The 18,072-nt window shown below is 40.1% G+C and overlaps 1 protein-coding gene across 4 annotated transcripts in view; it reads right to left on the bottom strand.

Moving 5' to 3' along the window:
• Window positions 1–517: 517 nt before the first annotated feature.
• Window positions 518–18,072, bottom strand: part of FGGY (FGGY carbohydrate kinase domain containing) — a 428,788-nt gene continuing 411,233 nt past the window's right edge. For all 4 annotated transcript variants that reach the window (XM_012442661.2, XM_012442660.2, XM_012442659.3 and 1 more), the window contains 2 exons: window positions 5,211–5,272; window positions 518–741 (listed from right to left, as the gene is read on the bottom strand). In XM_012442661.2, the coding sequence (XP_012298084.1) occupies window positions 660–741; window positions 5,211–5,272 (144 nt within the window). In that variant the 3' untranslated portion in view covers window positions 518–659. The remainder of the gene's footprint in view (window positions 742–5,210; window positions 5,273–18,072) is intronic.

The raw sequence follows: 18,072 nt of genomic DNA, 5'->3' as shown, positions 1-18,072 counted from the left end.
GTCCATTTGCCCATGTGAAGTTGATTTGGATCACCTAATCAAGATGTTGTCCTGTTTCTTCCCTGTATACTTAACATTCTTTTTCCTCTCGTAAGTAATAAACAAACTCTGAAGAGATATTTTAAGATGATGTATATATTCTGTTACTCTTCAAAATTCCATCCTGGATCCATCGAGGATTCCTGTCTATACCTGTCTTTAATATGATGATTGCAAAATGACAATTCTGCAAATAAATGTGGTATCTGACTAGATCCTGCAAAGGAGGGGAAAATGCCATAAAAGACATCGAATATACATTAGATGTCCTACCTAAAGCAATATAAGTTTTTCATTTAATAGCTGATATTTAACTGAATAAAAAGTGCAAGCTTACCCTGGATTGAATGGCCCCCAAGGTCTAATCTCACATGAGATCCTATGACCCTATGTGAAACTTCTGTTACTATGATGGTACCTGTATGGAAACTGAAACTAAATAATAGTGGTATTTTGAAATGGAAGACTCTAATTCTGGTTGCACATGTTTGTTTTCTTTATTAAAAGGCAATAGAGAAAAGATGAAGCAATACCTCAAGGGTCTTGAACATAGATGAAATGACAGAGGTCTCTAATGCAATGGCACAGAACCTTCTGGTATCAGCACCTGCAAGCCCCCTTCAGTCGTCATTCATGATCGCCAAATACTCCATCTGGTGTTCAACCAGCTTCAGGAATACTTGATATTTCTTATCATAGTATCTGTGGGAGAAACATAAATATGTTGAATGATCTCAAGACAAAACTGCCACATGGCTTCCCTGTAGATTTAGAAGAATGGGAATATATCTCCTAGATTCTGAATGCTTACAGCATCCTGGGCAATGAATTAGCATGCTTCAGACCTATTATATGTAACCTGCTTGAAGTTTTATTATCTGTATTTTAGAAATAGCATTTAAATCCCATCTCTACTAAAAATACAAAAATTAGCCAGGCATGGTGGGGGACGCCTGTAATCCCAGCTACTCAGGAGGCTGAGGTAAAAGAATTGCTTGAACCCAGGAGGCCAAGGTTTCAGTGAGCGGAGAGGGTGCCACTTCACTTCAGCCTGGGTGAAAGAATGAGACTCTGTCTCAAAAAAAGAAAAAAAAAGAACATTTCTAAATGAGAGGCATATACAAAGTAGTACAGTTAAAAACAGGCAGAACTGGAATTCAAACTCATGTCTGTCTGACTTCAAAGCTTCTACTGTACATACAAAAAGGCCTGGGCTTAATGGAGATCCTTTCACATTGCCAGCTTCAATAAATATTTCCTATATAACTAGCCCCAGATTTGACGACTGGCCTAAAATCACAGCCTGACAAAGGACGAGACTGAACATTTTAATTGCCCTTTTGCAGATTCCACATCTAGTTTTCCCCTGTGACTGCTTTACCCAGGAGTAAAACCACATGGAAATGTGGCTAATGCCTTCTCTAGAGCTGTGCTCGGCCTTCCAGGCATTGCATAGCGGCCCTTGCTCTCCCTGTCCTCTCTAGCTGACTCTTCGGGTAAGGCCTGTTAGAACTGATATTAGCCATGAATCAGATAGCAGAATAGCTGAAGCTGCTCTGACATCATAATCCTGAAAGGAATAATTGGAACCGAGACAAATTATACTTGTAGCCTTGCAACTTTGTCCTTACTCCTCTTGGTTGGGAAGCTGACATGGGGTGAGGGGATGAAGAAGCCAGTTTAGCATGTCTTGGTCAATTCTGGGGTGCTCTGAAAAGGAGTCCTTATAATGGAACTTTGGTGCAAAGTTGTGTACTGGGGGAGAGAGGTTGTAAGAGTAACCCTGGATACACACGGGGACTTCTACTTGTCATACATAGTTATGTTAATAGGAGTTCCCTCCCCAATGTTTATTATACCGTAAACATTCTGGTAATGTAGGAGTTGTGATGGGGCCAAGCATGGGTTAAGAGGTGAACTCTGAAGCCTGGGTTGAAATCTCAATGTGGCCCAACATTAGCTGTGTGACTTTGGATATGTTCCTTAATCTGTTTCTGCCTAAATTTCTCCACCTGTAAATGGGGATAATTATGGGATCTACTTCAGCAGAGCTGTTGTGTGAACTAAATGTGGAAATACATGAAAAGCATTTGGAACAGTAACTGACTCAAAATAAGTAATATAAGTGCTAGTTATTAATTTTTACATAATTTTTAATATTATCATTAATATGGCTATATGTAGGTACTACTAAAACCTACTCTATGAGCTTCCAAATTTATTCGTGGTAGAATTATTTTAGAAACAATTTACTCCTACTAATGATGTTCCATGACAATGTAACGGTAAGCAATTCTTTCATTACATGAGATGGATTTCTTGACTTCAGAATCTCAAAATTGCTAGAAGGGAGCTAAGGTTAGCACCCCTTCATCTATACTTGAAGATTTACAATGTTAATACTGACAACTTTGCTGCAACTTTGTTCACTGGCCTTACTCTTTACATAAGCAGAATCATACAGTATTTGTCTTTTTGTGGTTATCTTATTTCACTTAGAATAATATCCTCAAGGTTCACTGATGTGTGGCATGTCAGAAATTGCTTCTGTCTAAGGCTGAATAATATTCCATTGTATGCACATATCATTCTTTGTTTATATGTTCATCTACCAATGAACACTTAGGTTGCTCTCATGATTTTAGCTATTATGAATAATGTCGCTGTGAACATGAATGTAGAAATATCTCTTCCATACCCTACCTTCAGTTCTTTTGGGTATATACCCAGAAGTACAATTCCTGAATCACATGTTAATTCTATTTTTAACTTCTTGAAGAATGGCCATACTGTTTTCTGCAGCAGCTATACTATTTTGTATCCTCACCAACTATGCACAAAGGTTCCAACGTCTCCACATCCTTGCCAACAATTGTTGTTTTCTGTTTTAAAATAGTAGCCATCCTAATGGGTGTGAGGTGGTATCTCATTGTAGTTTTTATTTTCCTAATAGTGATGCTGAGTACCCTATCACATGCTTATTGGTCATTTACAGATCTTTGGAGAAATATCCATTCAAGTCCTTTGCCCATTTTTGAATTGGGTTGTTTTTGCTTTTTGTTGTTGTTGAGTTTTAGGGGTTCTTTATACATTTATATATTCTGGATATCAATCCTTTATTGGATGCATGATATGCAAATATTTTCTCCCATTCTGTGAGTTGCCTTGTTAGTCTGTTGATAGTATCTTTCAATGCACCAAATTTTTCAAAGCACTTTTAAGTGACTCTTCCAGAGCCACATATAAATTTGGACTTGGCATAATGATGAGATTTGGGGTCATCCTAAACATTTAATCATTAAACTATAGCCACTAAATTATGCTTTCTGTGTAATTTTAAAATTGTGAATTTTATAAATCAGTCAAATCCCCTCTCTCAAATTTGCCTCAACTCAATCCATTGCTTCTGTGTGGCAGAGGCCTAAGTAAATGTCCCACATCATTAACAGAGTGAGCAATGAGAGGAGTGACTCAGAAGGGAACTGGCTTCTCCTGTCTACTTGCAAATCTCTGGGCTGCCTGAAGATGGTGGTATAGCACCGTGTGTGCCACCTCCACAGAACAGCTGCCAGCTGCCAGCAAGAAGCCAAGGACTCTCTTCTAAAGGAACATGTGGGGTTTACAGAGAGAACTTAAAAACATCCCTAAAAAGTCTTAGGAGGGTCATGGAAGAGATGGAGAAAGACAATCTTTCTAATTTCACAAAAAAAGGGATGCTCCAGCTGCCTCCAGGGAACAGAAACAGGGACAGCAGCCCATAGCTCCCACTGCCAGTGGGAACTCAGATCTCTCCATCTTCCTGCATGGAGCTCCCCTATGCAAGGCCTGCACCTTTGACCCTGGCATTTAGAGAGAGGGTTTATATTTGGACGGTTAGCAGCCTGACTCTATGTGAAGACGAAGGAAATGAAAACAAAGTGGATTGCTTTTCCATGGACATTTCCAATTCTGTTAAATACTGATCTGGCTTCAGTGGGATCTGCACCTTTGCCTGTTCATCATGTTAGGTGGAATTTGCTTTTAGATCATAAGCTCGAATACTTCCCTAAAATTATAAAGGCACCTCCACAATGGCCCCTTCCTCTTCAAACTCACTACCAGTGAATTAATAGAGATCTTTTATATCTTTAGCCTGGATTATTGAAAAAGCCTTCTACCTGGTCCCTCTATTTCTACCCTGAGCCCCTGTACTGGATCCCCTAAGAGGGATCTTTCTGATCTGCATCTGACCAGGTCTCACCACTGCTTAGAATTCAGCATCTCTGTTTTGCCTATAGGATGAGGTTGGAGGTCTTCGGCATGGCCTTCAAGGTATTTATGAAACCTCCCCCTCCCCAATTCTATCCTTCCCCAGTCCTGCTTCCTGCCATTCCCCATCTCATACTTTGTGTTTTTGAATTAGAAGTTGTTTATTGTAACCAGAATGTACTATGCTGCTCCCACTTTTATAACTACACATGTTATTTCTTCTACTCCGAATGTTCTTTCCCGCTTTGGCCTGTCTACCAATTTCTTACAAGTGCTTAAAGTTATAGCTTAGACTTAACCTCCTCCCAGAAGTGTTCTCTCATCCCTACAGGGTCCCATGCCTTTCTTCCCTGAGCTACTTTGTCACCTGGCAATACTTCAATTGTGGAACTTATCCCTTTGTTCTAAAATAATCTATGTGCATAAATCAGATTGTGTTTTATTCCCCTGTAACACCTGCCTGAGCCCAGCATAATGCCTTGAATATAGCAGGGATTACATCAATTAATATTTTGTTGAGTTGGGATTAAAATACTGACCAATATATATTTTTTTATCCTTTGATGCCAGCTGATACAAAGGGTAAAAGAATGAGCAGATGCTACTGGGTCCCTTGATGGAGATGTAAGAGATCCCTACTTTAGAACAGAGAAGAGAAGATTTGCTGCCAATTACCTAGGAAACAGAACATTGGTCTGAGAGTTCAGAAACTTACATTTGATCCCCGGCTCTAGCTCTACATAGTTCTGCAATCTTAGATAGGTGAAGGTGACGTTACTGCCCTGGAACTTAGTTTTCTTAACCACTAAATTGAAGGACTGAATTAGCTGACCACATAAGTTTATTCCAGATCTATAGTTGCCTGCGTGTATGTATGTTCTCGATTCCTTAGCACTGTATATATATAAAAAATACACACTTACTTTTTATCTTGTTGTCTCGGGAACACAACTTTCCCAACTTTGCTCATTTTTGCCATTGCTTCCTGTTAAATGGAAAACAACACAGACAGCTGAGTTGGAAAGCGAAATCCAAAAGAAGGCTTGTCACAGGCAAAACATTCTAATTAGAATTTGCTTTCCTTTAAGATATATAGTTAGTCCATTTTTTTTCCAACTTATTTTTCTCTGGTAATAAGAATAAAACACAGTGAACATTTGAAGTTTCAACTATGACCACACATCCTGGGCTTACTAAATACTTGTGTATTGAGGCCTCCGGGGAATAAACAACCCAGAAGTCAAAGCCCTTCTGTGACTGCCTCCAGGAGTCAGTGGGAAGAATTATTTCCCCTCCTCACTACCTGGACACAGGGCAGAAGAAGGGGAACCAAACCAGCCACTGAGTACACTGTCTACTTACCTGAGGATAACAATCACTGAATGAAACTCACTTTGCACCTGCACCTGAGGATAAAATATTTAAGACCTTTTCAATTCAGCTTCAGCTCTTTTTTCCAGCAATCTCTGAAGTTGTGAGTACATACTGAGACCTCTGGGCTGAGTCTAAGTGATCTGAGTTCTGTAATGTGACTTCAGGACATTCTTTTCTTTACAATGGGGCACTCAGGGCAGATGACATGTTACAGCATCTGGGTGGATGTGGTATGGTGTGTGCAGCATCAAGATTAACCAGGGATTGTGCTGGCTCCCATGAGCAGAAGGGTAAGGTTTCCTTAAGCAATCTCCTAAGGCTGTTAAGGTCACAAGAAAGTTAAGGAGAATGCAGTGAACCCAAACTTTGGAGTCCAGCAGACCTGGCTAGGGAAGCTTACAAGCAACAGCATGACCAAGCTCTACAGAATAGTCTTAGGAATGGCTACTGAATTCCTATGGTTAAGGATGCAGTCATTCCGGGATCACATGTGTATAGCTTCTTATTCTACATATTTACTAATCACTTATAATGTACCAGACACTCTGCTAGGGATACAGATTTGCATACAACATACTCTTTATCCTGGAGAAACTCACGTACTAGTAGGGGAGGAAAAAACATTAAAAAAGCTGCATACCATACAGAATATGAGAACCCCTGGGTATCTTCAAAACCTTTCCAAGTTTCCCTGACTATCTTTGCTGCCTTAATGTAACTGACTGACTGATTTGCATGCCACTAATTTCCTTCTGCCGCTTTGAATATTTACTGGTATATGTGTTCATTATCTGCCTTCTCCACTCCTTGCCCCTAACCAGAATGTAAGCTACACAGGGCAAGGACTTGTCTGTTTACTAGTGAATCTTGATACCTGGAATACTCATAAAACATACTGATTCCCTTTCATGTGCCAAGCATAACACTCAATCTACATGGAATACAGAGAGGAAGATTTACATGGGCCTTTCATCAAGAAGCTCACCATAGAGTGGAAAAGGCATTTACTATGATCAAAATAGAGTGTGATAAATACTACACTAGAAGTGGATAAACTTCTTCCCATAGTTATTTGAGGGTTAGGTAACCTGATGATTCTTTCAGCCGCTAGCTTACACGAATTTCCACTCCTGCTAGGTTGCTCTGCAGACTCTTCCACAAGGATGGCATGTTCATTCTGAACTAGTCATCGGGCTTTCTAGGTCTCAGTGGATTTGAATGTGCTGATTGGGGGACCAGAGATGCTAAGAGTAGCCAACATACTGACAGCAGAAAGAAATGGCAGCCTCAAGTAGGGAGGAGATTTTTTTAAATGATGAAAAATTACTGATAAGGAAACTATGGAGAAAGACAAAGACTAAAAGGGCTGTCTGGAGTCATTTTGTGAAGGGCCAAACCATCAAACACATCTTAGTGAAGCTGCTGCCATTCCACTTAGCAGGGCTATTTTTTTTTTTAAGACAGAGTTTCGCTCTTGTTGCCCAACCTGTAGTGCAATGGCGCGATCTGGTCTCAATGCAATCTCTGCCCAGGTTCAAGTGATTCTCCTACTTCAGCCTCCCAAGTAGCTGGTACTGCAGGCATGAACCACCCACACCCAGCTAATTTTTTGTATTTAGTAGAGACGGGGTTTCACCATGTTGATCAGACTGGTCTCAAACTCCTGACCTCAGGTGATCCACTGCCTCAGCCTCCCTAGCAGGGCTATTTTAAGAGCTCTGCTTACCCCAGAACATTTTCCTTCATAGACAAAGTCCTGATTCCCTTAGAGCAAGCCCAGGTATTGTTGCAATGGTCTCAGCAATCTTCATCATCAACTGTGTCACTCATTCTTATTTTGTGCTTCTTGTCTCTTCCTTGAGTTGTGCTCTGCTGTGCTTTAGTGAAGACCTTGCCTTCTATCACCAGCTCTGAATCTTGAAACTGCCCTCGGGGAATGCTCCTCCTAGCTGTGCTTTGGCCCCAGACTTGAGACAACATTCCAGGATCGCCTTCATGGGTGGGATCCAGGAAACTTCTATTATAGAAGGTACTCCATAAATGTTATTTTCCTTTTCACTACAACAGATGTGCACACAAATGGCAGACATCAGGGAATTCTTCCTTCCTTTCTCCACATTACCTTTGCTTGTTTTAAAAATAAATTGAGAAGCAAACACCAGCAAGAGAGATTTCAATGGTTTAAAAGGAGGTTATGCTGTTTCTCAAAAAGTACAGATTTAAGTGTTAAACTTAGCTCAGGTATCAGCTCTACTGAGATTTTTTTCTGACTCATCCCCACTGCCTGCCTCCCACCTATATTGAGTTATGTGCTCCAACAGCAACTTGTGCTTCCGTCTATCATAGTGTTTATGACATGGCACCACATTTTTTTGTTAACAGATCAGCCTCCCCAACTAGACTGTGAGCTCCTTAAAGCAGGAATTGTTATAATTATTTTCACTGCCAAACTTGGCATCTGGCATATCGTATGCACTCTGGCATATCGTATGCACTCAGGGAATGTCTACGGAATGAATGAACTTAAGGATAATACATGTGACAGAATGTTAAAATGGAAGTTTTGGCTGAGATTTAAAGATGACAGATATAAGATACCAAAGTGAACTGGAAACAGACCACCCTGAAGAATGTGCAAGAAGGGTGCCTGAGGACCCATTAATCAACTCTTAAACCTTTCTTCCACATGGAAGGTCAGACAGAGATAGATTTTTAGGAAAGAGCTGTTGGTTTATTGTCTATCAAGGCTCCTTCCAGGGTGAAGTATGAAGGGAGCCTCTCCCTTCAGGAGTCGAGAGGACACAGACCACAAGAGAATCTGCTGCATGTCCCTGAGGTTGTAGCACATGGTGGCTTGTGTGTGACTCCTGTCTAGAAGAGACAGGCTGGCTGGCAGCTGCAGTGTAGAAGTGAAGGAGAAATTACCCTGGAATCAACCAGCACTGCCAGAGTCTGTCCAGATCCCAAAGGCAAAGGTTTCTCATAGACTCCAAGTGGCCCATGTGTGAGAGAGCTGCCAGGGAGGGTTTCTTAGATCCTGTCCAACATGGCCACCTAATGAGGTGGAGGACTCTCCATAAAGAAGCTTGAGGTTGAGCTGGGCGCAGTTGTTCACATGTTTAATTCCGGCACTTTGGGAGGTCAAGGTGGGTGGATCACTTGAGGCTTGGAGTTCGAGAGCAGCCTAGCCAACATGGTGAAAACCCTATCTCTACTAAAATACAGTATTAGCTGAGTATAGTGGCATGCACCTGTGGTCCCAGCTACTTAGAAGGCTGAGGCATAAGAATTGCCTGAACCTGGGAGGCAGGGGTTGCGGTGAGCGCAGATTGCACCCACTGCACTCCAGCACTCCAGCCTGGGTGACAGAGCAAGACTCAATCTCAAAACAAAACCAAAAACCAAAAAAAAAGGATAAGGATTCCTGAGAAATTAAGAGTAAGCAACCTATGAGAATAGAGACATGTTAACCAAGACAAGAATATTTCAGGTGAGAGGTTTTCAGAGGCAGAGAGTCTCCCCAAAAATCTATGATATGCCTTATGAGAATCAGAGCTAGCTGTAAACACCTATGAGGCTAAGAGAGCATGAAGCCCATTATGACAGTACTGATCAGATAAGAACTTTCCTACACCCTTAACTTTTCTTCCCTTCTACTCTCTAACCATCTCAGAGGAACAAGAAAAAAGCTAGTATGTTGGAGAGAAAATGAATGAAGAAGAAAGAGGAATCTGATTAGGACTACATCTCATTTCTGCCACACCCTAGCTGGAAGAACTGGGAAACATCTTACCTTTGCCTTTACATATTCTTTGATGCTTGAATATCTGAATTTTGGCTATGTCTCACAACTTAAAGGGACCACAAAGTTTATATTATTTAGGTGACTTTATATTTATCTAAAAAAGTGATGGAACCACCAGAATTTTTAACCAGGGCAGGGAAAAACTAGCTCTACTACACAAATGTAAAGGGATAATGAGAATAGAAAATAAAGTTATAATTTTTTATTTCATCCCAAGAATTGTGTTTGTGCTACATAATTTTTTGTTTGCTTTATACAACTTGTTAAAAACAAGTTATATATGCATAATAAAGATTGGATCAATATATATTTAAATGTTAACAGGTTGGATAGCATGGGTGACAGTTTTTTTTCTTGTCAAGTTGCTTATTATGTTTTCTAAATTTTCTACAGTGGCATATGTTAACTTTGTATTTGTAGGGAAAACATGTAATGCATTATATTTTTTAAGTTATGCTTACAAAGGCAGTCAAAATGACTTGGGCTCACCTTCCCCTCTCCTAGAAGGCAGGGCTCATTTATGAGTCCTTGAAACAATATGGAGAATATCCTGAGAATCAGTGCTGTCATCAGAAATAGCACTGCTGAGTTTTCCAATTTCTCCAAATAATTAACATAAAACTGAAATCTCATGATCCCACTTGGCTGCAGTAAATCTGGAAATTACCACAACATAACAATAAGAATTTATTATGGAAATGCTGACACATGCTAAATATAGTCACCCCCACAATATATTTCTGTTCCAAAGGGTTTATTTGAAGTTGGCCTCCAAATTCATACTTTTTGTCAGCAGGCAGGAGTCGGACAATCTTAATTTGCAGCACGCTACCCTCTTTGTTTGAGAGTCTAGACAGCACAATGAATACAGTGACTTTTCTTTTTCCTTTTTGCCCACACAATGAAAGCTTTTTAAAAACAAAATATTTTGTAAAATAGCATTTTAATCACTTCTTTTCTTTCTCTCTATAAGGCAGAGCTATAAATAAACCATGAAAGTTCACATTTGATCATCACTTCTGAAAGCAAGTGAAGGGTTTCTGTAGGAAAAAATAGGGGCCCTGTACCATGGCCATGAAAGACTGCATTCATGGCTTTGACCCTTCCCTGGTGTGTCGAGGTCCAGATACCAATCAGCACACATTGCTCACCACGTCTCTTGTGGCAGCATTGGCAATAGCCAGGCATGCATATGGGCAAGGGAAACACCCCATTCTCATGTGTAATGGCCTGGCTTGGGAGCTACCAAAGGGCTGTAGGCCACACTGGAGTGAGTTACCAGGGCAATGAGGTTAAAGGAAGGAATGGGCTCTTCAGTACCCTTGGAGAAGATGTGGATTCCATGAGTGGCAGACTTACTGATGTTGGCAATTTTGGGAGCAGGGGATCTGGTACCTTCTCCCCTACCCTGAGGAAGGGGAACAATCGCCTTAAGACTTTTGGGGAAGACTGTCAAGTTGTCTAGCCCAAGTTACCATAGGGTACTGCAAGCTGGACAATTCCAGAGTCACTATCTATAGGGGAGAATGAAGCAGAACCTAGTGTGGTGGAAACAAGCTATATATAAACTCCCAGAAAGCAGGAATCACTTCACTGTAGGCCTAACATCTAGCACAGTCCTAGCACCTACAGGTGCTTGGTTAGTTTTTTGCAGAGTTGCCAAAGGAAAAAGTGATAATGGTGTTTCTTTTTTTTTTTCATATATATATATATACACACATACACATTTATTGCACTTTAGGTTCTGGGGTACATGAGCAGATCATGAAGGACTGTTGCATAGGTACATACTAGCAATGTAGTTTGCTGCCTCCATCCCCCCATCACCTATATCTGGTATTTCTTCCCATGTTATCCCTCCCCAACCTCCTTACCCCTCGCTGTTCCTCCCCTATTCCCCACAACAGACCACAGTGTGTGATGCTCCCCTCCCTGTGTCCATGTGTTCTCATTGTTCAACACCCGCCTATGAGTGAGGACATGTTGTGTTTCTTAAGTGGCATCCATATACTCCAGGGAATTCTCATTAAGATTCCAGAAGAAAATACTGGAAGCGCCATTTATATGATTTTTTTTAGTCTTAAGAAATTAATTACGCTTTACCAGCATTTAATATATGGATTGTCACTAGACAATCTATCAGTTTGGCCACACACCAGTCACTCATGAGTCACATAAGACGTGTGAGGTTCTTGTGCGGAGAGTGGGAGCTCTGCAACTCCAGGGATGACCCTATGGCACTCCGTTATATGTCCTCAGCTTCCAGGATTGCTACATGTTGTCGTTTGCATGTTCCAGGTTAGTGATTAATAGGCATAAACTAGTTTTATTTAAGCTAACCCTCACAAAATGGGCAAATAGCTAAAAAAGATTCAGTCAATGGTTTGCAAGTGATAGTGATAATGATCATCAGTTCACCATTCAGATTCAAGTAAACAAGAAAATGGTGATATTTTTACTCAGTAGTATCTCCTCACATTGTTAAGATAGAAACAATGAAGACTTAGATAAGAATTGGGAAGAAAATCAAAATTATCAAAAGATTGTTTGAGATTTGGACACATAGGCACATACAAAATCATTGAAAAAGCATCAAAAATCATTTAAAAATTATTAAAAACACACCTGGTCATGGACATATAGTGTACCTTTACATGTTGCTAATATTAGCAAGAAGGCATCATGATAAGTAAACATATTGGAAATACTTTGTTTCAGCTACATTTCACTTGTTTTATAGAGTAAATAATGTATGAACACAGTATAGCATATCATGCTTTTTCACAAATAAGTTTTCATGTACTGAGGATGCATACTCAAAATTTATTTTAATGGATGGGGTATATGGTTCAAAAAAAACTGTGCTGTCTGTTGACTTAGTGGCCAACTACCACTGCCATTGCCATATTACTGGTTTAAGCTTTGTGCTCTGTGCTGTGCTAATTATTTTAAGTACATGACCTTTTTAACCCTCAAAATGACTTTAGGACACAAATCATCTATCCCCATTTTCTGAATAAAGGAAGTGAAAATAGAGAGAATATAAGTAATTTTCCCAAGGTCATAAAGCCAGAATTCAAGCCCAGTTCTGACTCCAGGCCATGCAAACCTTACATGCAGACACAGTGATATCCTTCTCCCTGTCATGAAAACAGCCTGATTCTTGAGTGCCCTAGGCTGGAGTTCAAATCCTACTTCTGCTTCTTATTAGCAGGTGTGATCACCTAGAGTGAGAAGACTGTGTGTATTGGTGAGATGCATCAATACAGCACACTGTACCTTTTTCACAGATGCTGACACATAGCTCTAAAATACAGGAATCTGTCTTCCTGAGGAACTCTGACTCATTTTACTGGAACAACAAGTTCACATGCTCATGTGTGGGCTGAGGCACATGACCCCTCCATAGAAAAACAGAAAATATATCAATGTGACTTTGCTTCAACAAGCATTAAGAAATGGCTAGTTGTTCTATTTATTTTGCTTTCTTTTCTTTTTGACACAGTCATCTTTTGCACCTGGCATTCTGCGTAACTCCCATGAACTGGAGACAAAAATATCAATTGAGAAGCAGGAAGAGATGAGAGAAAAGAGAGTGGGAGAGGTCTTTATCATTAATCATGAGATGAAAATTGGCACCTCATTTATAATTTTAATTACACTATCTACACACATTTACATATCTTTAGAGTATTGACTACATGGGTGTAAACTTTATCAAACTTCATCAAACTGTACATTTAGTATCTGTGTATTTCACTTTTATGTGTACTATATCTCAATTTAAAGTTTGCAAAAGAAAAAAGAAAATGAGAAAACAAAAGTGCATGTCAGTAAATTTGTATTTCGTTTTATTTTCAATTATAAAAATGCCTACCAAGCGAAAACAAAATTTTTAGATGCTCAGTTCTCTAATTTTGACTCTAAAACATACCTCAAATTAGTTTCTTGGTCATAAAGAAAGGGAGGAATGGAAGCTTTCTAATTCTGTAGGAAATGGAGACAGTTTGGCTTGGGGTTGGATCCAGGCTCTGCTACTTATCAGATGTGAAAACCAAGCCTCTGTTTTCCCATTTATTAAGTGAGAATAATACTATCTACTCAGTTGTTGTTGAAAATTCCAGTATTTCATTCTCTGATCTAACGGGCCTCTTGACTTCCACTTTGGTTTCCCTTATAGCCATCAGGACCAGTCTGGGTGATTTTTCAGAAAGAGAGAAAATATAGTGCAGTGATTAAAATAATAGACTGATTATAACAGATTTCAGAATTTGAAATTGGATTTTTGCATTCACTAGCTGTATAATTATGGACAAATTACTTAATTTCTTCATGCCTGTTGCCTCCTCTGAAAATGGGGATAAAAGTATGTCTTTCAAAGGACTGCTATGAGAAGCCGTGAGTTATTGGAGGTAAAATACTTGAACAATGCCAGCACATAGTAAATGCTCCATAAACTTTACAATTTATTATCCCATTAGCATACAAGCTTCATGTGGCCAGGGGTTTTTATTGGATTCATGTACCACACCAAGAACTGGGTCTGGCCAGAATAGGTAATCTATAATTATTTGTTAAATGAATCAATGAATGATTTTATATCTCTGAGCTGTTTTACCTACAACACTCCTGACACCAAATGTGTGGGATTTTTCCTCACACTAACCAATTCTCCAACTCTCCAGTCACCAACTGCATGACTTACAATTCAGTTCAATTCAATTCTGACACTAACCCCAGGTAGTTGGTGTCAGACCCCACAGCTTCAGGGCTCAGTCCAGCAAGACTGCCCATACTTCAGATGCCAGTCACAAGTCCTGGGTCTCCTGTACTTCGACCAGCTGATTGCAAATTGGAGGTTTCCACAAACTCTACCCCGCAAGGCTTGCTAATTTGCTAGAATGGGCCAGTTCAAGACAATGGCTGACTTACTATTACCAGTTTATTATAAAGTATACAACTCAGGAATAGCCAAATGGAAGAGATGCATAGAGCAAGGTATGACGGGAGAGAGGTGCAGTGGTGCAGTGAGCTTCCATGCTTCCTCCAGGCATGCCATCCTCTCAACACCTCCATGTGTTCACCAATCCAGAAGCTATCTAAACCCCATTATTTGGGGGTTTTTATGAAGGTTTCATTACTTAGATATAATTAAGTAAATCATTGGCCATTGGTGATTGACTCAATCTCTAGCCCCTTTCTTATTCTGGAAGGTCAGGGGAGGGGCTGAAAGTTTAACCCTCTAATCATGCCTTGGTCTTTCTGGTGACCATCTCCCATCCTGGTGCTATGGAAGGGGCTGTCAGCCATCAGTCATCTCATTAACATACACAAAGACACACATCACTCTAGAGATTCCGAGAATTTTGGAAGCTGTGTGCCAGGAACTAGGGACAAAGACCAACATTTATTTTTTAACACATCCTTGCAACAGGGTTCCATTGCTTTTTGAATATAACTCAAATTTCATAGGGTGGGCTAGAACTTCAAGATGGAGTTTGTGCCGATGTCTCCAGCCTCATCTCATGCCCTGCCTACTGGGCTGGCCATGCTGGGAACACATCGGCCATCTTGCTGCTGACTGAACATTCCAACCTTGCTCCTGCCCACAGCCTTTCTGCCTCTTTCAGGAATGGTCTTCTCCAGGATCTTTGACTGTCTGGCTTTTTCCATGATTTAGGTTCTCTTCAAACATAATCTTGAAAAGACTGCCCTTGGCCACTCTTAGCAGAAGCAGTGCACTCTCCTAAACATCTATGACATCATTTCATTTTCTTTTCCTCATAACCCTTGATAGCACATCATCATCCGAAATTATATTATTTGTTTATTGTCTACCTACTTCTCTGTGGTCCTCACCTCTGCTCTTCTCCCTTCTGAATCTAAGCTCCATGAAAGCAGAGTCCATGGCTTTCCTTTCTTTGAGGTATCCCTAGCTTTTAGAAGGCCATTGGTTAAATGTAAGGTGAAAGTGCAAATTTATTGAATGCCTGTTTTATGCAAGGTACTGGTATATGTGTCTTGCCTCACTTGATCCTCACAGTCTCTGAGGAAGGTCTTATTATCTAAATTTACAAAAAGGAAATAAAGGCTCAGAGAGGTTAAGTACTTGCTTAAGTTAGTAAATGGCTAAGCCGGGATTTGAAAACTTGCTTTAACTCATGAATAAGACCAGGCCCATTCCTTAAGAGGCTCACAGATCTCCAGCTTTAGTTCATGACAATTTATCTTCTTCTGATGACTTTGGGGCCTGTAAAACCCTAAAAGCCTGCTTTCTTCACTGTCAAAGACAAATTCAATTATGGTCATTATATTGTGCTTACAAAGGCAGGAAGGTGGATTCACTGATGTATAGAAAGACTGTTCATATTAATTATTGAAACAAACAAAATTACTGCCAGCTGTATGACACTGAGCAAGACCCTTCCCTTCCCTGGGACTCACTTTCTTTATCAGTAGAATGAGGGGGTTGGAGTAAATTACCTCTGAAGTCTTTGCCAGCTCTGCAATCTGTTGGTTTTGTGCACACGTGGTTTTCTGATTAACTCTCAGTTAACAAGTTACTCCTTATTCCCCACAGTACATTCTATTGGGGTTTTGGTCGCACACTCCAACAGAGAATACACCCACAGTGTTTTCCCAGCAAGGTAAAGTTTCATTCCAATTCAGTCATGGGCAAATACAGAACAGGGGAATGGTTTTATACTAGGTAAGGCCATCAGCCTCTGTTTTGATATTCTGAGGTGGGGTCCTAATATATGGACTGGCTAAAAATGGGTTGGATCCAAACATGAATAGGGAGCAAGTATTCATCACATCTACATGAGTTTGACTTGCTTCTTACAGGTTTTCTAAAAGTGAAAATGGCAAGCTTCTTGCTAAAAGCATCAGACAGATAATAGGTTAGAAAACTTCAAGCCATCACTCATCTAATAATCTACTGTTGACTGGAAAAAAATGATCTTGCTGATACATGTGGCTGAGAGGGTATATAGTACTGCAGTGAGCTGTAACTAAATAATAATAATAACTCAATAACAATAAGTATAATAGCAACTGATATTTATTGAGTACTTACTATGGCCTAGCACTGTATTATTAAACATGTTACCTACTTAATATTCCTAGTTCAAAGACAAGGAAACTTACAGCTTTGGAACCTATACTTTAACCATTTGTTGTGAAACAAAGACTTCAGTGATATATAGATCATAATCCAAACTCTAGTTCTGCCATGTAACATCCTGAGTCTCAATTTTCTCATTTTAAATATGGAAATTTTAGGTTGGGTGCAGTGACTCACATCTGTAATACCAGCACGTTGGGAGGCTGAGGTGGGAGGATCGCTTGAGACTAGGAGTTTGAAACCAGCCTGGGCAAAATAGTGAAACCCTATCTCAACAAAAACATAAAATAAAAATTAGCCGGGTGTGGTGGTGTGTGCTTGTAGGCCCAGCTACTCAGGAGGCTGGCTGAGATGGGAGGATCCCTTGAGCCCAGGAGGCTGAGGCTGAAGTGAGCCGTGATTGTGCCACTGCACTGCAGCCTGGGCGACAGAGTGACATGCTATCTCAAAAAAAAAAAAAAAGGGAAGTTTTAACACCTAGTTTATAGGCTTATTGAATGGACTAAATGCTTAAAAGTACAGATATTCTTATTATTACTATTTACCTATCAATTAAAATAAACATTATTTTCCCAGAAACTTTATTGAAAGGTAGGAGTTGCCAGGTGTGTATGTTTCAGGTGGGCTGGAGAAGGTGATAACTGTCATTATTCTTGGGCCTCCTCATTATCATTTCAAGACAAGTATTCCTCCAGTTGAAGGCAAAAAACCCTGTTCCTCTGAGGTTTATGCCACCTACTGATGGAGATACAATGACACATCTCCCCTGCATCTCACTGCTGTGACTGTTAGCTTCTTGATTCTGTCCCTATGTTAAATGAGACTAAGCCTCCTAGATCACAGCCTCCCTATCCACCTGGAGGTTTATCATTAGACAACTCCAGCATCTGCTCATAAGACCCATCCAATGTTCCACTGTTAGGGTTGTTTCAAAATGTTTCCACCTCCAGGACCATCATCTCCATTTCACTTCAATACTCACTCCCACAGCCACCCTGAGACTGCTATACTTATTAGTAATTACAATATACTAATAGTCACTTTCTAACTTCAATTGCCCTTCAGTCCAATTCTCTCATGTACTCTATCATTCTTATCAAATGTCCTTCTGCACCTTAAGGCAACTTCCAGAATCTCCATCACTTCCTTTTCTTTCAATTCATATTCTCTGTCAGGCTCTAATTTCTTCCATAGCTAACTTAGAGTTCATCATCTTTTGTGCCATTTACCGACAAGAATCTGCAATATTCTCTTAACTGCCCAATTCGATAGCTACCTCCAGTCCACAACATTTAGCCAGGATATGCTTTACTTTTGTATATAAGGGGAAAACTCTGCTTAGGAAAGAGCAGGCCAACAGGAGACTGCAACTCAAGAAAGTGAAATGTCCTGAAACCTCTCAGGGTCTAAACACTTTTGAAAGTTGCACTGCCTGCTTCAGTGTTAATTCCTTCCCATGATGATCCTTTGACCAGCAAAT

This window comes from Aotus nancymaae, unplaced genomic scaffold, assembly GCF_030222135.1.
Source record: "Aotus nancymaae isolate 86718 unplaced genomic scaffold, 86718_ANA_hifiasm-v0.15.2.pri h1tg000007l, whole genome shotgun sequence".
Taxonomy (NCBI): domain Eukaryota; kingdom Metazoa; phylum Chordata; class Mammalia; order Primates; family Aotidae; genus Aotus; species Aotus nancymaae.
The sequence above is the reverse complement of the archived record's forward strand: the minus strand, read 5'-3'. Positions and strand labels throughout refer to the sequence as shown.